The 26,155-nt window shown below is 45.9% G+C and overlaps 1 protein-coding gene across 7 annotated transcripts in view; it reads right to left on the reverse strand.

Moving 5' to 3' along the window:
* Positions 1–1,342: 1,342 nt before the first annotated feature.
* INF2 (inverted formin, FH2 and WH2 domain containing) overlaps positions 1,343–26,155 on the reverse strand; it is a 42,347-nt gene continuing 17,534 nt past the window's right edge. For 4 of the 7 annotated variants that reach the window (XM_017807638.1, XM_017807640.1, XM_017807637.1 and 1 more), the window contains exons 2-23: positions 23,673–24,081; positions 22,233–22,348; positions 21,270–21,429; positions 20,439–20,472; positions 19,254–19,395; positions 19,009–19,150; positions 17,559–18,488; positions 16,232–16,377; positions 16,084–16,145; positions 15,346–15,448; positions 15,171–15,256; positions 14,519–14,619; positions 13,095–13,165; positions 12,877–12,984; positions 11,868–11,938; positions 11,077–11,197; positions 10,352–10,516; positions 9,880–9,982; positions 8,940–9,098; positions 7,156–7,929; positions 5,621–5,680; positions 1,343–2,594 (exon numbers count right to left, since the gene is read on the reverse strand). In XM_017807638.1, coding sequence (XP_017663127.1) covers positions 5,622–5,680; positions 7,156–7,929; positions 8,940–9,098; positions 9,880–9,982; positions 10,352–10,516; positions 11,077–11,197; positions 11,868–11,938; positions 12,877–12,984; positions 13,095–13,165; positions 14,519–14,619; positions 15,171–15,256; positions 15,346–15,448; positions 16,084–16,145; positions 16,232–16,377; positions 17,559–18,488; positions 19,009–19,150; positions 19,254–19,395; positions 20,439–20,472; positions 21,270–21,429; positions 22,233–22,348; positions 23,673–24,066 — 4,047 coding nt within the window. In that variant the 5' untranslated portion in view covers positions 24,067–24,081 and the 3' untranslated portion in view covers positions 1,343–2,594; position 5,621. Of the gene's footprint in view, positions 2,595–5,620; positions 5,681–7,155; positions 7,930–8,939; positions 9,099–9,879; positions 9,983–10,351; positions 10,517–11,076; positions 11,198–11,867; positions 11,939–12,876; positions 12,985–13,094; positions 13,166–14,518; positions 14,620–15,170; positions 15,257–15,345; positions 15,449–16,083; positions 16,146–16,231; positions 16,378–17,558; positions 18,489–19,008; positions 19,151–19,253; positions 19,396–20,434; positions 20,473–21,269; positions 21,430–22,232; positions 22,349–23,672; positions 24,082–26,155 lie in introns of those variants that run through there. The other 3 variants (XM_017807641.1, XM_017807643.1, XM_017807644.1) reach the window with 3 other exon arrangements.

Consider the following 26,155-nt stretch of genomic DNA (forward strand, 5'->3'; position numbering starts at 1 on the left):
TGTCAAATACTTGGAAAAGACTTTTGTTGATTCCTCTCATACTTTCATTTTATCTCATAGCCAATGCTTAATTAAGGAATATGCATTTATTTGGCAGCAAGAAGCTTGTGGTGGTCACAGCCTGGTTTATGTACTAGAGTCCATGTGCAGTTGTTGTAATATACCACAAGAATTCTTTTTTGAGGTCCAAACTCACTGTTGGCTTAAATGACCACAGTCCTGTTAAAGTAGCTATGAGTGATTTTTTCTTTTATGGGCAATTAATTTGGCCTTGCAACCACTGAAAAATCTTCAGGATTATGAGCTTTATTTCAAGCTCACAAATGGAGTAAAACTGCACATCTCAGTTGAGCATCAGTCTTTGGCCTGCTCTGATTCTGTTCCCCTGCTTTTCTTAAATAACCACTGTAATGGAAGCAGAGCTGCTCTGGAGTAATAAATTATAAATACTGTGCTTAAGTCTGCTTATTGGGATGTGACTGAATAGATAATTTAATATAGTTTTCACAGATGACTGTTGAACAAAGAGCCTCCAGTGGCTCAAAAGTACCCATTTCTCTGTAAACTTTTAAAAGCAGTGGGAAAATAATGCCAAACATTCTGTCTTTGAAGGCCAAGGTAAGAACACAGAGCAATAAAAACTGGCTGTGGAAATGAGTAGCTCTCTCTGAGTGGAAATGGGTGGGGGAAGCTGAAAGATCCAGGTGGAGAAATGGACACATGCTGCAGCATCTGAAGCAAGCAGCTTTTGAGTCCATCAGCAGGCAAGGTTCCCTAGGTAACACAGAAAACCTGTGTTGTTACATAGACTAAAAAACCTGTTTGTTACACAAAAATCTGTTTGTTCCCCAGTCCTGCATCTCCAAATGATGTTGTTCCTGTTGATAAACCAGTGGGGTGGTGAGGAGGAGGCTGGCTGTGCACTGCTAGCCTGGGCTGCAGGCTCTTGGTGGAAACCTGCAGGTTGCAAAGCTGCTGGGAAAATGCATTTCATACTCAGATTTTTGTAGCCTGGGGTCTAGTCTGAGAGCAGAGGAGCTAGATTGAAGAGCAAAAAGATGATGCTTGAGTGATGTGCTCTGAGACTGGGAAAGAGGGGAAAAAAGTGGAAATGTGTAAATGTGATGGAGACAATCCTGCAAGTCAAACCTGGAGTGAGTGCCATGGTTCTACAGGGAATAGTGGGAGTATGCCTGTTTCTGCCAGCAGGAGTGGGTTTTCTGCTGCAATGGGGCTGTGCCGCTCTGCAGGTTCTCCTGCACTGAATCTGCCCATGTGTCTGCTCCCAATTCATCTCTGCTTTTGTTGACCAATTCTCAGTATGCTCATAGCGATGCTTTGGTTAAAGCAAATCAGTCATTTAATTCTTGGTTTCATTTCTAAGTTTCCAGCGTTACAAGGACATTACAAGTCCTATTGAGCAAAGCCTGCACATTAGTCTAGCCACTGTGAGTTGCAATATAAAAGAATAGTTCTGAAATGTACCGAGCTCTTCCACTTGATTCATGTTTCAGCACAGAATCACACTATAGTTCAACAAACATAGATCATTTAAAATGGACAGATATGTACAAAACTATGATACAGTGTTATTACAAAACTTGAGAAATAAAGCTCTGTATTTTGAAAACACAATACTGCACAGTCCCAGTTTTAAAGCCAAAGTAACATGATTCAAAACGTTCTGCAGTTTGGACATAGACTCTTGAGTGCAAGCAGCTGACAACAGAAGTCAAACCCAGAGATTTACTAAGGGATAAGCTGAAAATGTGTCTGGCAGAGCACTCTGGAAAACATTTTCCTGTTGCTTTAATAAGAGAAACTAGGCCCCTGGTTCTCCAAAAGTTGATGGACACATCAGCGTGTGTGACAAGACTACTTAAGACTACTGACGTGCTTCAACTTAATTGCACATAAGTATCATGTAGGAACCAGACACTGTTTATATGGCCATATGCCTACTAAAACATATCTTTTTTCTTTTACATGTTTTTTTTTCTCCCTGTAACTGATTTCCCTTGCTTTAAATGACAGAGTAAAAATACATTTGTCTCATCTGGGTCTTGGACCTGATCCAATATAAATCGTCAGTGGGCGATGAGAGGAGGGAGTTATCACACTTCCACCTGTGGTGGTACAGCCACTGCTTAATTTATACCCTTAATTTAGTTGAGGCACTGCTATTTTTAACGTTTCTCTGAGGGCTAAACACTGCAGTCTGTTCTTAGGCCACACTCAGCTGTCATTTCAAGAAGAGTTTGGCCTAAGAGCAGGTTGAAAGACTCAGCTTCCAGGATGGTGGATGACAGGTCTGACCCTTTCACTGCTGCCATGTGCAGAACTGTCCCCCATTTCCCAGATGCCTGGTGTAAGGCATGGGCTGAGGGGTCCAAAGTCTCTGAGGAGGCTCTTTAGGTCCTCGGGAGGGGAGGGAAAGGCTGCAGGAGGAGAAGTGGTGCATCTAGGTGGGGCAGAAGGTGTCCATGGTGGCATTTCATCGATGCAGAACCTCATTTCTGACAAGCTGGCAGCACTCCAGGGGCATGAGAGTGGTTCACTTGGTCCCTCTTATACCTTCTGCCTTGCTGTGACACCTGCAGCAGGAGGGGGAAATGCAAATTATTTGGAACTATGAACAGAAGTGTGTTTTTGCATGCATGTGTATCTAACGGGGCACTACTAGGGAAACCAGTTTCATCTGTTCTTCAGATGACCTAAAAACAGGTAGAGTTTTATGTATTTAATAAAAACCTCATGTTTCCAGAACCAATCCTAATGCTCAAGAATTTGGGCAACTTTGCTTTTAAACTGGGTGCTAGTTCAGTCCAACAACATATATCTTTCTAGATATTAAATTGCTGAACTTACTAAATCCAGAGGATTTAGCAGGACTGTCAGAAGGCTAGGGCAGCACACTGACACTTTTAAGAGCCTGTCTTACTCCATAACCAAACCAAATACCATTTCTAATGGCAGACATGAAGGCAAAGGCCAAACAGGAGGATGAGCATTAGCTCGATGACATCCTCGTGGTCCATTTAAAAACTGCCCACAGACGATACTGGGTCTGCAGAATGGGAGGTTACTCTCAAATTAAAGAAAAACCTTGACTCTCAAACACTTCTGTCTCTTTGCAAGGGTTGATGTGCTGCTGTGCCATGTGCATGTCAAAGCTGCCCTTCTGCCCCTTCCCTCCCTCCTCACCAAGCTGTGGTCTCTGAGTGCTGGCCTGTGCTCCTGATTTGGTTTTTCTTTTATCTTCTAGGGAATAAATCAAGTAGATTTGTGAGCAGGGAAATTGCCAAAGCCCAGTTGCTTATGGACTTATGTTTTCAAGGCTTTTCTTTCTCCTAACTTTTCCGAGTAACATACAGATGGGAGGAGAGGAATAGGGAAGCTACACAAACAGACGAGCATTTGTCAGTAGGAATTCTCTAGAGTCTAAGCAAGGAAACTTAAACAGCAGCTCTCCTGAGTTCAGGCATTGTTACAGTCTCTGTTCTGTTTGACTATCACCTTTGTTAAATGGTCCTTCTTCCAGCTCTTTCTGAATTTGGTTGGAAATGAGTTCAGATGTTACCAGTGTGCACAAAAACACAGTATACCCACCTGTATGTTGATTTCAGAGGAAAACCAACTAAACCGTTTCTTTCAGGAATACGAAGATAATGTGGGATACTAATCTTTGGGTGAAAAAGCTGACATTTAAGGAACATCAACATTACCACAGAAATTTCTGCATAACAAGATATAGTCAAGGTGAGGCCAGAACTCAATATCTGCAATATCTTGTACCAAGATGGTGACTTGAACAGATCAGGTGTGCTTGTGCCAAAACATAGAATAAAATTAAAAAAGTCAGGTGGAACATCCTAGTCAAAAAGATTGAATGGGAGCACTCCAGGCTTGCTGAGTCTGTCATATGAAGAGGGATGGACCTGATCTGCATTTGGGAGAGGAAGCACTGTGGTGGGAGACAAAGAGAAGCAAATGTTTTTTTTTTTTCCTGCTGACCTTGCTGTGTGACATAGAGATAGGAGGAGTGGAAAAAGAGAATTGTAGATTTCAAGGTGCAGCTCATTTCTGCCCTCTTGGCATTGAAGCCCATGTAGATGCTCCTGGTGTGATGCCAGGTACTGCATTCCAAGGATGCATTGAAACTCCTGCCTCACTTGGCCACTTCATAAAGGCACTGTTTGTCCAAGCCTTCCTCTGTGTTGCATTCCTATGTCTTCTTAAGGACAAAGCAAAGCTGTCTGTGTTTTTTTCTTCTTTTTCTTTTTTTTTTTTTAATTTTTCAAAGACTATGTTTTTAAGCCTGCATGCTGGAACCCCAGAGCTTGAAAAGATACATAATTTGTATTATGTATTAAGACATATAATTATAATATGTATTAATAAGCTTAACTCACAGTTCCAGCTGCCCTCCCAGTGCAGCACGATCACTGGTCCTGATGTACTTCCCACCTATGCTTCACTGCTACTATTTTCTGCTCCTGCAGCAAATCTTCCTTAGGATTTTTAAACCCACAGAGCTACTTCCACTTAATGTGATCCTGTGGTACTGCACAGAAAGGGCCAAGAGGAGGGCAGGAGTAGTCAGGACTGTAACTACCCAACGCGTATCCCATTTTCTTCTGCTAGAAATGATAATCCAGGTGCAGGAACAAAAGCAGTCCTGTGGGGAAATCCTGCACAGATTCCTCTGTTCTGCCATCCCAGGGGCTGGGGCTGATGGGCTGTGTGGGAGCAAGGCTCCCAGCTGGGCTCCCAGCCCCAGGGAACTGGGCATGCTGGAGAATAAATACATTCCTTTGAGGAAATGAGACAAAGAGCAATTTGACAATATTGATTTAGTTCATAAGAGATGCTCATCAGCATGGAAAGGGCAACGCATAACTATGCAATTTCAGTACAGTGGGTGTTTTGGTTGTTTCTTTTTCTTGCTTTTCTTTCCACTTGCTGTAAAAACAGACAAAGTTTTGCAAGGGAGAGTCTCATCCTGAAACTGCTTTTGAGGGGCAACGATATGTTGCCAGCATCAGTGGAGGATGCAGGGAACTTGTGTGCAACTCTGGAGTCGAAATTAGCTTTGAGTGGGAGCTGGTATCTTGCCCCAACAAGTACTTGTTCCTGAGTCCAGTGTTTATCCCCTTTTCCAGATACCCATATTTAAATGGTGTTACAGAAAGTGGTTACCCACAAGCAAACCAACCATTCTTTGCTGGAGGTAGGTACTGAAATTGCATTTTTACAGTTTTTGAGAAAATAATGGGATCAAAGCAAGGACTTTGTTCATCATGTGAAGTTTGATTATTTGGTTAGAATAATTATTCTAGACTTTTAATTATTTGCAGGGAAAGGCAGTTTGGCTGCTGCTGACACAGAGGATGAACATGGGGGCTGTGATCTTGTGTTGAAGGGAGGTCAGCACTGACTCCACTCAACGCAAGATCAACACCCTGGAGAGTAAAAATCAGAGTAACAAATTTATTTCACATGTATTCGTGATTAGACACAAAGACAAAAAGCTTAGCTGATATGCTGAATACTGATTAGGTCTGTGAAGTCCCAGTGCTGTGGTTAGTTCACACAAAAACACCTTTGTGAGTTTACATACCTCATTGTGTCACACAACCTTTTTTTGTTTTATTATCTCCAGTATCACTCTCAACCTCTGCTTTTAAACAAAAGAGAGACACTAAATATATCTGATCATGGCAAGGCAAAGGTAACAACAGGGAACTTTTGATGATGAAAACGCTGTCTAATAGCAGAGACGTTCCCAGGAACATGGAATCATTGAATGGTTTGTGTTGCGAGGGACCTTAAAGATAATCTGGTTCCAACCCCTCTGATGCCATCCCTGGATGCCCCAGGGAACCCTGTAGCTTTTGCAGGATAGGGTCAGTTCTTAAGCTAGAAGTACTAATTTCAGGTGTCAGGAAAACATCACCAGGTCTGGGAGCATGGGATGCTCCCATTGCTGCAGCTCCTGCCTCCTGGGAAGCAAGTTTGGATACCACTGTTCTAGGAAACCACTTCTCTTTTGTGGCTTGTTTTTAACTAGGGGAAAGAGGCAGGTTTAGAAAGGTAAATAACTACAGCCTTGGGGCATGCTGCATTAAAAGGGTAAGTCCCTCTGTGGTCGCTGATCAACCCATGCTGTCTTTCTCAGAAATGGATGCTCAAACCCTCCTTTCCTTTCTCTTCCATTTTCCTTGGAAGGAAAAACATTAAACGCTGATAAAAAGATACTTTCCCACTTTCCTGCCCATTTTTTTGACCCCAGGATCTTGCAGAAAACAGGTTTTGGACAGTATATTGTATCTTTCTAAAGGCTGACAGACCCACGTCTTCCCTATGAGTCACCTCTAATTTGGGATTAATTAGCCACCCAAAGGTGGCTTCAGCTCAGCAGAGTCTAAAGGATTGGGACATTCTTCCCAGCTTTTGGACTGGGTGTGGACTTCTGCTGTGAGGTGGAGACCTGTGTGGCTCCAGCAGCCGAACCCTCTCCTGACACCAGCAGGGCAGCCCAATTCGGGGGCAGAAGCATCAGCAAGATGCTCTTTTTTAATGACTTTTTCCCCTCACCCTGCAGTAATGGTTTGAGGGCCTGATGTTTAGGAGCTACCTAAAGTACCCCTGGGGCAGGCTGTCAGGCAAAGTGCTCTTTCAAGGAGGCTTAGCAGGGGAAAAACCAAACAACCCCACGGCAGCACTGATGTTGCTGCCTTTATGTGTTTATAAGTAGTTCAGAGGGGGTGATCACTGATTAAGTACCGAGTATTAACTGCTCTTAATCACTGCTCTGGAGCCTAATGGAGCTCTTGTTTGCACATAACCATGCCTTGTAGCTGTCTTTAGCACACTTGACAGATGTGCTTATTGCCATCCTTACTGCGTGTATGTGTAATGGGCTTTTTAATTATTGATTCATCATTACCCGTTTATAAACTACTTATAAATGTCACCCGAATGAACTATGCTTGGGTTTTTCAGGTTTAAAAAAATAATAAGCTCTGTGAAACAGTGTGGCTCTAGAGGCAGGTGGCATTGGGCCTTGAAGTAGGGAGGAACAGCTATATACAAATATGAGGAGGGCTCCCACACTTAAGTCAGTTCCCAAGGGCTATTTATGACATAGGCTACCTGAGTAGCTTTTGCTGTGCCTCTTCTTCTTCTTCCGTTTCCCAGGTGGCCTCTGCTTTTCCCTGTCGGTGTGAGTTTGCTCTGGAGTAAGTGTTGCCGAACAAGAGGAGTCAGTGGCTGGCTCCTCTGAGAAGGACTTCTCCTGAGAGGTGTCCAACAGCGAGTCTGTACCAGGGTCTTCATTTTCTTTTGTCATCTCTTTTGACTCTGCCTGATGAGCCTCATTGCAGGGAGCAGACTGAGCGCTGCCGGGGTCCGTCCTGGTCTTGCTCAGCTGGGGTTCTGGCTCCTGTGCCAGCCTGTAGCTCTCTGAGCCATCAGATGGGCATTCCTTGTCCTGGCCTTCTGAGAGGGACCCATTAGTCCAGCTGAGCTGGTCTCTCAGAGCAGTGGCTGAACTGCTGCTCACAAAGCTTATCCTTGAGCCTGTGTCAGCCAAAGAGAAGGCAAGGGAGCTGCCCTTTGTGCTCGGCTGGAGGCTTGCCCAGTTGTCTGTCTGCTCCATCCCAGTGCCAGGCATGAGCTGACCAGCCCCATCAGCTTCCACCAAGCTCACAGATGGGCTTTCGGTCTGGGACTCCAATGGCAAACTTCCTCCAGCGTTGTTTTTAGGTAACACCTGGTTTGAAGGTGAAGCATCTGTAACACCTCCGCCTATCTCCGTCAGGGCAGTGGCTGAGGGGGGAGTGCTTTCTGAGGGATGACCATCCTTGTTTTGTTTGGTCTCATCATTGATCTGCTTCCCTGCTGCTTGTGGATCCTTAATGCTCTTTCCTTTAAACAAAAAACATGCAATCAGTCACAGCTGCAGAGTTGCACCATGGATCAACCAAGATGCTTCTGCCACTGGGAGAGGTTACAGGTGAGCAGCTGCCTGCAGAGGGAGCACTGACCCTAAAGCAGCTATGCAGAGGCAGCACTAGTTTATCCTCCCTGTACCTCTCCCCGCCTTATACCCACATGGTCACCCTGGCTGGACTACAAGGCTCCAGCTCAGCAAAGCCCCCGCTTTGTTTTCAGCAGGTGTGTTTTGCTGCCAACTGACTGATTTCCATGGAAGCTCCTGGACTTGCAAGGAGGCCTGAAGGTCTATGGCAGGAAGAGAGAACCTGTAAGGTCCTGAACCAGGTTGGACTGTTGGCTTGGCTGTGTGAGGACTTCAGAGATGCCCATTAATCAGTCTAATCCTGCCCTTGCAGAACAGATCTAGGAAAGCCATGGGCTCTATGGTAGACCAATGGCCTTGGACTTACCTAGTGTGCACTGACACTGAGGTCAAGAGACCAAAGAAAAAGCTAAACCCACGGGCTGTCTCCTCACAAGCACCTGAAGAACTTGGGTGCTTCTGCAAATAGGGTTTCTAATCTTTTCTTAAGGGCTTCTTCAGATTCCCAAGCATAGACTAAGATGGGGTGCAGCAGACTCCAAGGCAGTGACACACTGTGCTACTGAGACTTAACAGCACGGAGTGGACTTGTGTGGGGATAACACCAGTGCCCCATCAGCATGGTGCTGTGGCTGACATGTGGGTCAAGCATCTCAGAGGGTTTATCAGCACAGGTGCAAGGCCATACTGCTCCAACTTCCTGCTAATACTGGAACAGGTCTGTCTGGCAACAGCTCAAGGCTCTCTGCTCCTCTTCTCCTCAGCACTGGCTGCAAAGCTTTCTTAAATAAAATGCCCCAAATGCAAACGCAGAGGCTTCTTGCTGGTGCTTGCTTGGCTCAGGCTCAGAGGCAGGTGGGAATGAATAGCAGCAGTACAGTCAGGTCTGTGCCCTTACCAGACTGGCTTTCCTCCGGGCTCTCCTCAGACAAGGGTTTAGGAATTGCATCCGACTCGTGCCTGTTCTTTGTCTTTCTCAGTGTGAACCCTTTCCTGATGTCGGCCAGCAGTGCATCGATGACACACACCTCGTCCTGCTTCCCCAAACCCTTCTTAACTGGGAGAGAGAGAGAGATGAGTGTTAAATCTGCCTATGGGGTGGGTACTGCTGTCCCAGTACAAGCAACCACTGGGCAAGAGCAAGGCACCAATATCAGGCCTGGGAGCAGCTCATGCTCTGTAACCTCACAACAGTGTGTACGAGCTGAAGAAAAGGCATTTACTCCAAAGTTTCAGTGCTACAGGCTGGCACCAGTGGTACCAGCTCTGCCCAGATGTGTCCCTGGTTGTGCTACAACCTTGAAATATGCCCTGTTTCTTATCCATGTTGGTGGGGGACCTTTTTTTTTTGGAGGGAAAATACTTTTGATTTTTCTATCCTCTCAGCTTCTTCCAATCATATTTTGCAGTCTTTTGCTTTCATCCAGAGATGAAAGTTATAAGTTATATGCGAGATTTTTGGGACATCAGTAGTCTGTGATAAAGAGAAATTATTCAAGTGTGTACAAGGATTTTGGAGGAGAAGACAAATTTCTTGTTAGATTTGGTATTCAAAAGTTATGTTTAGAAACTGAAAAAGTTAACTGAAATGTTTTAATTTGTGGTGTTTTTTTTTTATTCTGCTGTTCAGTCAGCAAACCTAAAATTAACTTCTCTGCCCAGCTGCAACTGTGGAAAGTCAATTCTTAGCTATGGCTCTAAGACACCTAAAAGCCTTTAGTCAGCTGGCACCTGGAAACCCACAAAATAGATTATCACTACTGGTCCATTAAAGCAGGACCAGCAAAGAGCTCCTTTGGCTCCATATCTCTTTTTTTGAAGCCATTTCAGATACTCACTGACTTTTCCATTTTCTCCCTTTTGTCTCTTCCCCTCTTCCTCTTCCAGCTGTTTTTTCCTCTTCTCTGCTTTGGCAGCTTGCTCCTTTCTGTCCTTGTTTTCCTGCAGTGAGGTAACAGGGGCATGAGAAGGTTGGCTAAATGTCTGCTAGAAGCTGATGAAGAGAAAGAAGATCTATAGATGAAGTAGGAAAAATTCTGGCCTTATCCTGTGCAATAAATATAATGGGCATTGGGAATAAGGGCTGTCTTGCCAAGAGGGTGAGAGGGGTCAGGTCAGGAGCACCACCCCTGCACGAGGATGCAGTGGAGAAGGGTTAAGACAGCGCTTCACTGGGTGCCTCATGCCAAGTGCCAAAAGGAGGAGCCCATAACTAGCATCTTCCCCCCACCAGATTCCAGTGCCCATCCCATCCCTGCCTATTGAAGTGGAGGATGTGCCAGTACTAGGGATGCTCAGCATCATTCCAACCTTCAGAGCTCGGATGAAGAGATCTCTGAAGGTCTTCATGATGCTAAATATGTCCTCTAAGGACAACTTGCTTGGGTCTTCACAGAGATAATTTGCAAGTTCTTCTCTCTTCCTTTCAATGGTTTCAAATTCTTCTTCCAGCTTTTTGGAGGCATCGATGCTATCCTGAAATGCATTAAACACACACAGTAAAACACCATCCAGAGGACAAGGAGCGAAGTGCACTTACAGAGAAAGGATATAAGAGCTTGGAGCAGGACTCTGGCTTTTAACTGAAGCAGAGCTTATTGGAAGCAGGTAGGAAGAAATGAAGACTTGCAGATGATCTTTTCTCCTGGCAACCATCCTGTGCCAGTTTAAAGGGATGGCTTGAGCAAGACACGTAAAGCTCCATGCAGAGCTTAATCCTGAGCAAAGGGCTTTACTCTGGTGATCCCCACAGCAGGTGAACATCTTCACTTAAAGTGAGGAGTTACACAAAAGCATGGAGAGAGCAGCTGGGACATACACCTCAAGAAATGGCCTCACCAAAGGTATGTAGTTTTGGAGTGGAGCTAGCAACTGCACAACAATGGTTTGTGTGGCATTGCAGCCTATTTCCACATCTGAGAGCATGTCTTGTGGCAATATTTTCCCTCCTGTCTTGAGCCTCCTCAGCTGCAAATGTACCACGCGCAGCTTCTGAGTGCGTAATGAGGGAGACCTAAGTGAGCTCCATTACTGACCTGGATTGGCTTCTCATACTGTTGTTTCACATCATCATTTGATGACAAGACTTTCCGCTGAAGCTCCAGCAACTTCTTTAAATTGGTACCAGACTCCGTGCGTATAATATCAAGATTAATTCTGAAATCATACAGAACCCCACTGTTAATTGACACTCCAGCATCTTGTGCTGACCAAAGAGTGGGCAAGTCTGAGCTCATGGTTTGGATGTCCCTCTGCTTCCCACCACTTCACTGAACTAAAACCTGAGCTCTGAACTCTCTGTACAGTCCAAGCTTGCAGAAAACAGCTTCCTTCCACAGACCTTATGGAAAGGCTGTCAGGTCTACCTAAAACTTTGTGTATTGGATAGATGAAGGCCAAAAAAAGTCCACCTGTTCACAAAACTGTTATCCACCTGGAGTGATAACAGTCCACCTGTTATCACCTAAGTGAGCTCAGCATTAGCTCACTTTCCCTGGCTGAAGACACTTCAGAAATGCTTCTGGGTAGCTGGCCTTCACAAGCTCCTGCCACCACAAAGGCAGTGCATATTTTGGAAGGGTCTGGAAGGCAGCTTTAACTGAATGCTCTGCAAATTTCAGCCCTAAGTGTTGCCAGCTGTAGTAGAATTATTATATATTAAAGGGCTTTCAACATTCATCAACCAAATCTTTTGGTTCAAACTATATAAGATGCCATCTTGTTAATATGCTATGCCAGCTGTGTGTGTCCTAATTTCTGGTATATTGTTGATGTTCATGCGATTTATTTTTGTTTTTAATTCAAAGGAAGTGACACACAATTTTACCCTGCTGCTTTTGAAACATATTCAAGATCCTTTGGCAGTTCCAGTAGGTCCTTGTGGCTGTTTTCTACTTCCTGAAGAGGAAGAGAGAAAGAAGAGTTATTTGCTGTGTGGCAGGAGCTGAGGGGAAGCTGGGGGGAAGGAACACAGCCAGAAGTGTCCAGGAAGGATGACTGTGCCATGACCTGCTGCTGCCCAGCTGTCTGTAGTTTGCACATTTGGAGAGGAGAAGCATCTCTCTGGGCTATAAAAACATACAAGAGCACTGAACCCTGAGAAATACTCATAGTTCAAAGCAAAGCTAAGCTCTTCTTTTGCCCTTTTTTGAGACACCTACTCTTGAGGATGGGAGGAGGCAGGACTTTGATGCAGTCCGACACTTCCTACAGTCTCAGGAGGGTACTAAAAGGCCTTGAATCTTATTTGCATTCTTTACTTTCTCAGCTGTCCTTGCTGAAGCTACTCCCAGCTAAAGTGGTGCTTGAACATGCACAACAGAACAGAGGGACCTTGATGAATGAAAGTGGCAGAGCAGAGCATTCAGAAAAAAGGTAAAAACAGCATTGCAGGGAGTAAGAAAGCCACAGGGGCTTAGGAAATAGCATGAAAAGCTCGGGCATAATCTGGTGGAAAAGGGAGAGGCCATGGAAAGGCAGAAAGGCTGAATGGGTACAGAGCAGCCAGGACAGCTTTGGTAGTCACACGCTCTGTGGTTTGCAGCTGCTGTTGTGCAGATTGCACAAATATGAAAAAGGAAGTTCCAGACATTGTAGGGAAAGATTATGGAGGGAAGCAGAGCAAGTCTTAAAATAAGGAGATTCCTGAGTAGTGACAACAAGCAACCTCCCCCAGCCAAAGTGATTCAAACACTCCTGACTTGTGACACTCTGTGGGTAGCCGGGGAGGGTATGAGTATGAGCATGTGGCATTAACTGGAAGTAGAGTAGGAGAAATGGTTCATCCACAATAAAACCCTCCCTCTTCCCTATTGTGCAGGACTTGGTAGTGGTACCTCTAGAATATGGTGGAGCAGCGTGATGCGGGTCTGGTTTGCTTTAGTTTCTGTTAGTTTGAGCAAAGTGCTGATCTTAAACCCATCGGCATCGCCTGTGTGACTCCCCTACAAGAGAGAAAGAAAGCACATGTAACTTGTGTCCACCCAAATTACAACCCTAAAGGAGATCAATCACAGACTGTAATGGGCAAGGGCAAGACAAAATAAGCCCTTACATAGTTCAGGAAGTTTCCAACTTTGAGAATCAGCTGACAAAAGAGCGGCAGGCGATGACTGGTCAGAAGATCTGAAAAACATAAAGGACTTTTAAGTAAAAGCTTCTGTTACACCAGAATGTTTCCTAAACTGAAATTGGGATTCTGAATTCCACCAAATCAAATCTGGTATTTCAGCTTTGCAGCCCAATGGCACAACCTGCAGAGAAACTGGTTTAAATAGATTCAGTTCCACAAGTTGTACAAACTTCTGTTGACTTATGTTTCTATCTTCAATCTGGTCTCTCATTCCTAACAGCAAATAACCTGGAGTTGAACCCTCCTCACTTACAGGCTTCAACTCACCTTCAACTTCAACTCACTTCCTTGAAAGTGCCCCAGTGTGGGTGAGGGTAACTGGGCTGCAAATTTAATCCTGCCAACTTCATTCAGCTGTGCAGTAAAGTCAGTTCTGACAGCCCTGTGATTATCTGCCAGCTGCTAAAACCAGACACTCTCACCCTGTTCTCGGTCTTGCATGGTGGAGGTGATTATCATCTGGGCATGAAGGGTACAGTCCCTGTCCTCGCTCTTATGAAAGGGTGCTGCAGTGGTGTGCTCTCTGAAGCACTCAGCTTTGAGTCAAGAACAGCTCCAAAAGGACAACTGGGCTGCTGGGAAGACACTTTTTGGGAGAGCTTCAATTTATCCCAGCAAGCAGCTGTAATGCCAGCTGGAGAAACCCACAGCAGGAGTTGGCGGAACCGGCTCTGTAGGACAGGTAACACTTGACAGTGCCAAGAAGAGCATCCTGCTCTCAGTGGAGTGGGACCAGAGGTTTCTGTCATAGGAAGCCAAAACCTATTGCCTAATCTCCCTGTGTACTAACCAAATTTGAGCATCAGCAGTTTTATAACCCAAAATAACAAGCTTATTCTTCTGGTTCCATTTGTAGGCAGGGAAATATTAAAGCACCACTACTTTCTGGGGGAAGTTTGGGGTGGACTTTTCTGGCAGCAGAGAAAATTGCTGTATGAAGGTCTTAACTTGGCAAATAATGCTGGATGGATGAATTAGCTGCAATGGGGCCAGCTCTGCTGTCTAAATTCAGCTCCTTTGAAAGGGCTGATGAGTTTCCAGCGCTTCACCATTGTTTCAGAGGAATACATCTGCTGCAGAAAAAGAGGGCTGAGGGTAAGGGAAAATGATCTTTGGTTCTGTTAAAGGCCTTGACCATCACTGGAGATACCTACAGCTGGACCTCATGTGCTGCAACAAACCAGTGAATGGAGCATAGGGGAGTTCTTTGGGGATTGGGTAGTAATATTGCAGAGCTCCAGGGCAGTTTTGGGGTTAACAGTGCAGTGCTCCAGGGGAGTTTGGGTGGGGATTAATTAAAGCTTCCTGTCATAAATCAGATCCAGAAATAAGCTCAGGTCACTTACCTTCGCAGGCTTTCCGGATGGCTTCAGCTTTGGGTTGAATCATGTCCAGCACGACGGTGGTCTCTTCACAGATCAGCATACACTCAATGCGCAGCTGATAGCTGAGGATGGAGATTGATTCACAGTGTAAAGGAACTGGGATCTTGGCCACCAGAGCAGCCCTCTTCCCACACCACCAGCAAGTCCGTGCCAGCCCACAGCATTGCTGCCCACCACATCCACATCAAACCACTGTCTGTGGCTTGTGGAGGGAGGCAAAGGGCTGCCTCTCACCCTGAGGGCCAGTGGGGATGTAGGTTCTGCTGACACACTGTGATCAGCAAAGAGAAGACTGACCACTGTGTGAGAGGTGGGCTCCCCCTGCTTGGCACTGCATTTGGCACTGCCTTTCAGTAAGTTATGGAGCCTCCTCGGGCAGATCTGACCTTGTGTCTGGATCAGCTTCTGCTACTTCAGAGGGAGAGGAGGTGCTGGAGCAGGAAGAGCCCTCCATCTAAGGCTAACAGGGAAAGGGACAGCTCTAAGGTGGAAGAGGGAATCCACCAGTTATACCCATCAGTGTTGGTCTGTCAGGCTCCTATAAACAGAATTAAACTTCCCAGAGGTAAACCAAGAAAAAGATTGGGCTGAAGTTCATGACCAACATCCTTACCTGGGAATCTGAAGGAGGAGAAGATAAAACTGATCTGCGTTTGCTAGCTTCGATTTCTCTTCTTTGAAGGCCTTCAGGTTTTCTATCTAATGGGAAATAAAGAATTAAGACTGCAGGACTGCACTGTGTGTTCAGCTTTGTGAACCTTTGGTAAGGGTACCATTTTCCTCCTGACCTCATGCTTTTCAGGAAGCAGCTTCAGCAACTGCTTCAGAACCTCAACGTCGAACTTGGTCCGGTCCCCGTTCTGGATCATGGCAGTCACCTCTTCATTGGAGCTGCAGGAGGGAGGAGCAGAGGCAGCCATCACTCAAAGACCACTCTTCCACTATCACACACTACCAAGACTTTTATCTGTGCAAGCACTCTGTGCTTTCCCTAGTGAGAGTCGCAATAATCCAAAAGGAAAGATACCTCCCCACAATTAAATTAGAATCTGGATCTGGATCCCTGCTATGACCCAAATTTTGCTTCTGGCCCTGGTCAAATGACTCCAGGCCAGAGATGAATCCTGCAACTCATATCTTGTCTCTGGGTACTTTTTTATCTTAAGAGAAAATTTAATTCTTAACTTTTCCATTGGACCTGTTTTGAGGAGGAATTTGACTTCCAAATGCACCTCACAGCCCAAGTCACCCTAAGAATCTGTGCCACAACTTTATCTGTAACATGGAGATGTAATGCCTTTGCCAACATATGGGGATGTTGTATGTAAAAACATAACTAAACCTCTAAACTCAGTATTTTAAAGGCAGTGTAGGACCAGCAGGGGAATGTTCAGATGACTCAGTAACATGGACCACCAAAGCCCATTGGCTAGAACAGATTTCGTGAGGACCTTCCAGGTCCTTCCAGGTACCACAAAACGTGCTCAAAGTTTTGTCAACTGTCACGAAAACTGGCCATATCTTACCATTTAAATTGCTTCAAAAATATGTTCAAATTGAGACTTTTCTTGGAGTCCAAAAATGTGATCTTCATTAAAGAAAAAGAAGATATCTCGCGTTAGATGAGCTGTCTGCAGTGATCTTTACTCAAAAGAACGAGTGGGACCTCCTCACCTCCTTTGGCTCTGCCTTCACTGGGGTGACTGTCTTCTCCTTGGGGGTTGGTTGTGGAAAGCAAAACAGCTGCTCTATGCTGGTGTAGTTGGGCTCTATAGTTTCCTCACTGCTGCTGCTCACCGAAGCCCACATCGAGTGACCCTCTGAAAAAGAGACAAAGTGTTCAGACTGGCTACAGGGACAGCTGAAAACTCCTGGCTCTCGGGGCAAAGTGAGTTGCTAGAAGGGACACTCCTCAGAAGATGAATGAAATAAGAAGGGGCGTATTTACTGCTGGTCATTATTGAGGAGGGGCAATTCCCACACGTGGGATCCAAAGGGCCTGAAGGGCAATTCAACTTGGTGCTTTACCCCAAGATGTGCTGGTAAGGGCAGGCAGCACTGGGCGCACAGAGGCTGTACAGCCCCACCCCTCTCTGTACAACTGCATTTTCCTTCAGGGTGGGCAAACTGGGTCAGCATAAGAGAGAGCTTGGACATTTCTTTTTTAGTCCCCTGGCTGATGTTATTTTTGCTTCCTTGCATGCTAACTGAGGGACTGGGCACAACCTGGACATTTTCTGACTCTGACCTTCTCCATTTATCATTTTATAATTGAGCTTTCTTGTATAATGCTGGCTATGGGACTGCTTGAATGAATTTCCACTGTACTTTCTTAAAATCTATTTAAAAAACAATCAGCACCCTAACATGCCTCTGGAAGTCTCTACTGAAATAATCCCAATAATTTACTGCTCTTGTGATTGAAAACATGGCTTATTTAGATTTCACCTTTGCCTACTTCTATGCACTGGATGCCTTGCTTGTATAAGACAAAGCTGACATTGCTTGTCCTGGCTTCTTCTCACATTTCATGCTCCTCTTTGGATCCACTAGGAGAGGGAAATGTAACCCAAAAATCAAGAGATATGTGATGTGATCCTCAAATGCACTCTTACTCGTGACTTTAATATTCCAAGATACAAGTATAGACGAAGTGGGGAATGAAAGTTTGGGGAACTCAGATCAGAGCCTGTCGAGGACTAAGGCCTAAGGCATGTCATGGTGGATTAGGAAAATATTCCCATCTGCCTTTCTTTTCTTTTAATTTCCAACTATTTTAGTTATAAACAAGCTATCCCAAAGTACTGATTTAGTTGGAATGGTTACTGTATTATACTAGTAGTTTCATGCTACTTTTATTTACTTAAGCTCTGCAGGTCAAAAGTAAAGGAAATCAGGAAAGTTCTGTATCTAAATGGAGTCAACCACATTTGACAAACTCAAAGATAGTGTTTCTTCCCCTGGGTCACCCCTACAGCAGCTGTGACTTTATGCCACCCACCTCTCACCACGTTGGAGGGCAGCTTCTGCCAGTTCAGCTTCTTCATTCTCAGCGTTGGTGTCTTCACTGCCTTGCGGGGAGGTCGGCCCATGCCAAGAGGGCAGCTGAACTGGGAGGCCACCACAGCTTCTATGTGATCTCCTGCCATGCCAGGCAGGAGGGGTGGAGGGGGTGGAATGCCACCCATGCCAGGCAATGGAGGGGGAGGGGGAGGGATACCACCCATGCCAGGCAATGGTGGTGGAGGAGGTGGGATACCACCCGTGCCAGGCAATGGTGGTGGAGGAGGTGGGATACCACCCGTGCCAGGCAATGGGGGTGGGGGTGGAGGGATGCCCACCATGCCAGGCAATGGTGGTGGAGGAGGTGGGATACCACCCATGCCAGGCAATGGGGGTGGGGGTGGAGGGATGCCCACCATGCCAGGCAGTGGGGGTGGGGGTGGAGGGATGCCCACCATTCCAGGCAATGGTGGAGGAGGAGGGGGAATACCCTCCACGCCAGGCAGTGGGGGTGGGGGTGGAGGGACGCCAGGGAGTGGAGGGGCTGGAGGTGTATTCGTCATCAGGGATGTGGGGTTCATGGCTGCTGTGCCAGAGGGTGGGGGTGGAGGTGGTGGGGGTGGAGGTGCCGGGGTGGAACCAGTGTTGTGTGGAGGGTTAGACATCTCTGGCAAAGCAGAGCAGCCCGTGAACTGGCAGGATGAGATCTTCTTTTCATTGGCAAGTGGCCCTGAGGACGTTGTCGGTGCCTTGGAGGGGTTTGATGACCCCACTGGACTCCGAGCTGCACGTGCACATGGTTCTGGCTCACCCTGGGCGCCTCCAGCTGCACTCCCAGACAGCCGGTTCTCAGCTCGCTTTTGCTTGTTTGGATGTTTCTTGGTAGACAGCAGCCTCTCCATGACTTCTTCAACTGTGTTCCCTTGAACTAGAGAAAGGAGTCAGGGTCAGAGAAGGGAATGGAGCTCCAAAGCTGGTTCGTCCTATTCAACCCTCACCAAGCAGCAGATCTGGAGCCACGGAGCCCACTCCGTGGTGTCACTTTACACAATTACACTTTTGGCTTCCAGGCAATTTCCTTCCCATGCTCCCAGCCCACAAACACTGTTTTGAAAAAGCCTGCCAGCAAGACAAGCCAGTGCCAGTGGCAGCATGCCAATGAGGACAGATTCCCAATGACTCCCATGACCCAAAGCTCAGGGATTAACCATGAAAGCAAGACTGTGAATCTGAAGCCCACTCCTAAACATGGCCATCCCACATGGATGGAGCTTCATATCAAGACTTGACCCTATACAGGAGGTGTAGCTTTGAACCAGCTTCTGTTCAGCTCATACCAAGTCCCACAGATTATTTCCAGATTATTTGGGAATGACTTCTGTGGGCTGTGGGTGAGATAAGGTAAAACAAGAGGAATGTGCAAAGCTGGATGGATATGTCATTCTTACTGTCATTTGCAAGCAAAAGGGCTCTGTTCACTACAGCATCCAAGGACTCCCACAGCAGGAGGCTGGACTGATGAGATGGTTCCAAATGCAACAGGCTCTGAAGGATGGACAGCAGCTGGATGGAGACTGGAGAGCGGCTCACCTGGAAGACAGGGCAGCTTTCCATCACAGCAAGGCTGGTTCCAAGCAAAGTGGGTTAACTTTGCCATTGTGTGACTTTGCACCCCATGGGAGGGCCTACTTACTTTATTGAAGAGAGATGAAAAGACCTCATGATGATCATTCATGTTTATGCCATCACACATCTTTAATAATTCCTCATCATCTTCTACCTTGAACTCCTCAAATGTATCACACTGGATAAGCAGATCCTCCTCTTCGATGTCTCTGCAATATTACAGGACTCATTTTCACTGGAGAGCCCTTCACTAATTTTCAGATGATTGTTTTTGTTTAACAAAAAATGGTTTTTATCTCTTTGCCTCTCAGACTCAGCCAGTCAGCATTCGAAGCACCCAACTGTGCCTTATATATAAAGGATCAGATGCCATCAGTGCATCCTTTCTTGAACTGAATATACCTCTTCCTACAGGCAACATATACAAATGAATGGGACTTTTCATGGCATAACCTGGCCCAGTGTATGCTTGCTATGGAATTCTCCTTGGAGCTGTAACAACAGAGTGGCATTCCCACCTTTTTGAAACTGGGCCACCTTCTTTCTTCTTTTTTAAAGTCAAGACAAATTGAAAATATTCCAGTGACGTTTCTGTTTGAAAAACTTCCTTCTCTGTTACTCAAAATTGGATTAAAAAAATCCCAGATACTCTAAAACTAACTTTTTCAACACTCTTGAAGTCACTCTGTGTAAGAACTCTACCCCTGCTGCACTGTTGAAAGGTCTTCTCTTCCCTGATTTTTATGGTGTTGGATGGAGCAATTCGAGTTACATGGATAACTGCAACTCACTTAAAACGCATTTTAGAATTTATCACGGATGTTTCTGACAGAACATAATTTTTAAATTATGCCCAGATATGCACTAGTAAATTGTTTTAGCTGGATGCTTCTGGGACCAACAGCAGCAGCGAAGTGGTTTTGAATACAGTGAGCTGCTCAGTGAGCCCACAGCATTGCTCCAGGCTCAGTCTGGAACACAGCCTCAGTGAGGACATTGCTACTCCATCTGTGCCCAGAGCCTCTGTCTGTGCCATCTGTGCCAACAGCTGTCCCTGTGACACTGTGGCTGGCAAGAGCATCTTAACACTGGCTGAATGCCTTTGGTCCCCCTGTAAGGGGTGCACACAAGAGTGGTCCACTCCACCAGGTGCACTGCACTTCACACAACTGAAGGTTTATAAGTATTAAATTTTCACAGATACCTGACCATGAATCTCACTTATAAAATAAATGTAACCAGTGATCCTTACCTTAGCTTGTCTAAAACATCCAACAGCTGAAGCCCTGGAAGAACCACAAAAAAAAAAAAAAAGATATATTTGCATTATGACCCATTTGGTACTGATTTCTTATGATCTTTATATAATGTTATGCTTATAAATATGTTTTGCAGAGAGAAAAAAGCGAAAATATCTTCATATGGATCTATCAAAGTGGGTAGGGTCATCTGCTTAATGATGAGACACCTCAATACAGATCTGCAGCAACTGTGTGAACCACAATTCCCATGGAGTTACTGAGGACACAGGCACTTCTGGGACATGAGTCCAGATTAGATATCTAAAATCAGTCATGGTCCAATGTCCCTTGCTCTCCACAGAAAGAAACAGAGCCCAGGCTCACCAGCTCAGATGCTCCCATTATGTGAGGTGTATCTCAACAATGGTAACTAGGATCCCAGGATTCAAACAGCTGGAAAGAATTTCTGAGTCATGGGGCAGCTTCTGTGGCTCAACCGAGTAGACACAGAGTGAAGAAACCTCATCAACTGTTACAAGGAGTTGCAACATATGGAAATGTGGCCATATAAGATGGTTGGTTATAGAACTGTTCTGAAGAAGCTCAAGTGATATAGTGTTGCTGGGATTCCAGAAAAAATCAAAGCTATGGGAAAGCAGCAAAGTTAAAAAAATCTGGTGACAGAAAGGTTATTGAGAATAGAGGTCAAAAGAAAGAGGGAAATTAGTATTTGCAGTTTTGCTCCCCAGACCTGTTCAGGCACCTTGTGGATATATCTGAAATAAAAACTGCTTGATAACTGACTTTCTCCAGAGAAAGTTAGGTGCAACAAACATGCTTACCTATGAATTCATTTCTGATTTGTGTCCTTGTTCTTAGCTCTTCTTTCCCCAGTATGATGGCATTGATAGCACTCAGCAGTGTCACCATGTATGGCACGTTGTCTGTGTTGGAGAGCTCATTCATTATGATGCTGAATCGATACTGCTGGTTCTTCACACTCTGTTAATAACACAGGTGATATTATGACAAGAGGGCAGGGTCAAGACAAGAGGGCATGGCCTTAAGCTGTGCCAGGGGAGGTTTAGGTTAGATATTAGAAAGAATTTCTTTACAGAGAGGGTAATCAGACATTGGAATGGGCTGCCCAGGGAAATGGTGGATTCTCCGTCCCTGGAGGTTTTTAAGAAGAGACTGGATGTGGCATCAGTGCCATGGTCTAGCAACCGCAGCAGTAGTGGATCAAGGGTTGGACTTGATGATCTCGGAGGTCCCTTCCAACCCAGCTGATTCTATGATTCTATGACAAGTATAGTCTATATAGACATAAATGTCTATCACTGTGGTACAGGCTCTCAGATGGAATTAGCACCTTAAAACACCAGTTTATCCCACTGTTGACAGGACAGGAAGACACAGGTAAAAGCAGCACTCCTCCATTATGGAGCAGGCTCCGGTTGGCAGAGAAAGTCAGTGAAACATCTCTTGGATCCCTTCATGGTTTCTGATAACTGATGCATATACCTGTGCACTTGGGCAGTGAAACCTGTGAATGTGGCACCATTTATTTTGCTGATCTGGTGGTGCTTTTGCTGCCAGAAAGCACATTGTGGTTGGCAGTCATCCATCCAGACAAGTCACAGACCAGCACCCTAGACTTATGCTGACCAGGACAAATTTCCTACAGTTTTCACCTTATAAATTTCTGCTTCTTTTACTAAAATGATGCAAAATAAACTTCATTCCCACCCTTTTCTGCATGGATCAGAGCTGATCCATACCTCCTGCTCCAACCCAACACTTGCCTTGTAATGGTCCAAGGCATCCAGAGCCAAAGCATGGCCATCTGATGAGTAAATGCACAGTGCAGCCAGGAGCTCAAATATTTGCTTTTTGACCATGACATTAGTTGTGTCAAGTGCTGGAAGAAAAACAGAACAAAACAAAGCAGAATTTAAAATTACAATAATGTTCTGAATCTCAGTGTCTTCTGCTATATGGGTTATGACCAGTGGCAGAAAAAAGACAGAAGGAGGGGACCCACTACATGGAAGATGGGAAGAAAAATATCTCAGTGTCTAGATATCCCATCTCAATAACATTATGTGATAGTAACTTCTAGTGGGAACAGTAAATGCTACAGGTACCCTATTGGCATTTTGGTGCAGCCTGTAGTTGTTCATCTCTTCAATGTCCCAGTGGCATGCTGAAACAGCAGCCAAGATCTCAACACTCACAATCACACAATTTAATTCCCATTTTCACATATGGGTGTTTTCTAGAACAGCAGATGAACCATTTTCCTCGATTAATGACTCTTATTTTTAGTGCAGAAGAGACCAATATGCATATCAATTAGACCAATTGTTCTAACCAGTCCCCATGTATTCCCTTTTTCCACTACTCTTTCTCTGTGAGCCCTAGGAGCTGGGAGGGAGTGGATTAGACCATCTTACTTTTCCTTTATTAGTACACAAAGAAGCTCAAACACTGAAAAGCCCAGGATACTTTGCTGTTTTTCACAGCATAAAAAGGCCAGCTCCGTATTTCACACAGGTTAAGAAAACGCAGGGTGAAGAGGAAGGCAGGGGACTTCAAAACTGAAGAGGGGAGCAAGACAGCTTTCAGACTAAATGCATTTTAAAAAGATATTAATAAAGGTTTCTGGGTGCAGCTGTGATCTCCGTGGAGCAGCACAGAAGTCATCCTTCCGGCACCAGCACCATCAAGTGCTGTACAAAAAGTTCTAGGAGATGCCCTGATGCGTTTCATACCTAACGACGAGCCAAGTGAACGGCAAGAGAATGTAAGTGGTGTTACCTACCATCTGCTAGAAGGGAGAGATGGAGCAGCACAGAAAACAGGCTCTCTTGAGTCTAAACCATGCCACTTTCCCTCCTCTTTACAAGACTCCAAGCCTTTTCAATTCCTCTCTCTGCCCTTGGGGCTCACAAAGCCTGAATAGCAAATGTCTGCTGACAACTGAAGGGTCATACCTGCACACAGCTAAGGCTGGGTTTATCCCCAGCTCTCTCAGTAAACTATGACAATATTTGTGTGGAAACAGCTCTGGGTGGCAAAGGCAATGTGATTTCATGGTAGTGTTATTTTAAAGAAGAAAACAATCTCATTAGTCCATTGCGACCAACAATTTCCAACAAGCCTGGTACAGGGCAGAAGGATAAGCAACAGGAAGTCCCCCCACCATGCCATGTGATGAATGAAGCAGGAAGATGTCTTCTCACCTTGGAAGAGTTTTCTGACATAGCCCTCGTTGCTCACAATGTATTCGATGCCTTTGTGGGAGTTCATGACGGCTCGCACGCAGCTAATGCAGGTGAGCTGAAGCAAAGCATCGGATATCCTGGCCACTCCTCGCCCAGACAGCCTGTCCAGGGCTTCCAGAAGGAGGTCCAGCCCACACAGCTCCAGGAACTGGACCATCCAGGCATCGTCGCTGTTCTCCAGACGCTTCTTCAGCCCAGAGTAGTTCACCACCGATGGCATTTGCAGGAGACGGATGCACAGCTCCGGCTCTGCATTTTCCAGGTTGGCCTCTGACTGGTCAGTCTCCTGGGGTCCAAGTTTCTCCTTCAGGGCAGCCCACTTCTTGTGGGCACCTTCCTTTTTGATTGACATCGTGAACAGTTTGTTCTGAAAGAAAAAGAGAAGAGACAAAGTGAGATGTTTGTCTGGACTGAGCACAAACCATCCAGTAGCCTTGTTTTTTCTCCAGTTATCAGGATGTGAAGCCCAACTACAGCAGTTCCCAGCTCTTCAGCATGTAGAGAACACACTGGAACCAGCCCTCTATTGGAGAAACTCAATATATCCCCACCTTAAACACACACATTACATTCAGGCTCTGAAAACTCCACGGAGAGACTTTCAGCACATCCAAGCCAGCAAATACAGCTTTAAAACTAGCCAATTTAGGCCAGTCAATAGCCACCACCTATTTTCATGCAGTGAAAGGATAAGGTTGGAAGTGGCATTATCAGTTCTAAACTCCTAATGCCCATTAAACCACTTTAAAATCTCACTGTGCTGGAGAGGCTGTGCAGTTTCTAAGCATTTGTAATGGGATGGAGAAGTAATTCTGAGCATATCCTGCTCATAAGAGCATCTAATTACCCTGTTCTCTTTTGCTTTTGTTTCTTTTGACTGATGTTGAGGTTAATTTTACAGCACTCACTTAAATCACTTCCTGTCTGCTGTAATAGCAAATATGTTTGAAAACGTGGTGTTTGTGCATGATACTGTGAGAGCCCGACAGGTTGTGAGCACAGGGATGGCAGAGGGAGGCTGAGAAAACAGCCTTCTTTTTGGAGATGGGCAGTATAGTGGGTTTCTGTGGCTGGGTTTTGGTAGCGGGGGGGGGCTACAGGGGTGGCTTCTGTTAGAAGCTGCTAGAAGCTTCCCCTGTTCCATGGAGCCAATGCCAGACAGCTCCTGCCAAGGACAAGACTTCCTGCCACTAGCCAAGGCCGAGCCAATTAGGAGTGATAGTAACACCTCTGTGATAACATATTTAAGAACAGAAGGTTGTTGCGCAGAAGAAATTCCAGCCAGGGAAGAGTGTAGTGAGAACACGGGAACAACAAAGTAGACCCCAAGGTCAGTGAAGAAGGAGAGGCAGGAGGTGCTCCAAGCACCGGAGCTGTGGCCCTGCAGCCCCTGGTGCAGACCATGGTGGAGCAGCTGTGCCCCTGCAGCCCATGGGGGAGCCCATGCTGGAACAGGTGGATGCAGGAAGGAGACTGTGACCCCATGGGAGGCCCAGGATGGAGTGGGGTCCTGCTGGAGACCTGCAGCCCATGGAGAGGGAAGCCCGTGCTGGAGCAGGTTTTTCCCGGGTAGGACTTGTGGCCCCTGTGGGGGACCCACGTCAGTACAGCTCACCGGTGAAGGACTGCGCCCCATGGAGGAGTGACCCACGGGACAGCAGTTTGGGAAGAACTGCTGCCTGAGGGATGGACTCACATTGGAGAGGTCCATCAAGGACTGTCTCCTGTGGGAGGGACCCCACAGGAACAGGGGAAGGACTCCTCTCCCTGAGCAGCGGCAGAAACAACAACTGGTCCTAACCCCCGATTACAGGCATTCCCCGTCCCCCTGCACCACTGGGGGGGAGGAGGGAGAACATGGAAGGAGGGGTGGGGGGAAGCTGCTTTTAAGACTGTTTTATTTCTCACTCATTGGCTCTTATCCTGTTAGTAATAAATATAAGTACTATCCCCACTTCGAGTTTTGTTTTGCCTGTGAAGGTAATCAGTCACTGACCTCTCCCAGCTCTTAGCTCTCATCAGTTCTTAGCTGTTTTTTTCTCTCTCCTCTGTCCAGTTGCAGAGGGAGAATGAGAGCGGCTTTAGTGGGTACCTGGTATCTGGCCAGGGTCAACCCACTACAGGCTGCAGTGGCTCATCTCCCTGGAGGGCATGGCCTGTTCAGCCAGGTTCTTATAGCAGCAAGGAGGGTCAGGAGCTGATTCAGCACAGAGAAACTGTAAAGCCAAGTGTAACTCTTGATGCCAGCTTTTATGGTTTTAGGCAGGATTATTATTTTTCAGACCCACAGCGATTAGGTTATACAGTGCAAGTCCTTTTCAAAGCTGCATGCAATTTTTTCAAAGCTGAATTGCTCCCAGAGACGACAGTTTGCCCAACAAGAAGGGGATGGACCCAAAGCCATCTATGGACGCGACTTCTCCTCCCTGCCATGCCCCCAG

Source organism: Lepidothrix coronata, unplaced genomic scaffold (genome assembly GCF_001604755.1).
Source record: "Lepidothrix coronata isolate B3197 unplaced genomic scaffold, Lepidothrix_coronata-1.0 Scaffold19, whole genome shotgun sequence".
NCBI lineage: Eukaryota > Metazoa > Chordata > Aves > Passeriformes > Pipridae > Lepidothrix > Lepidothrix coronata.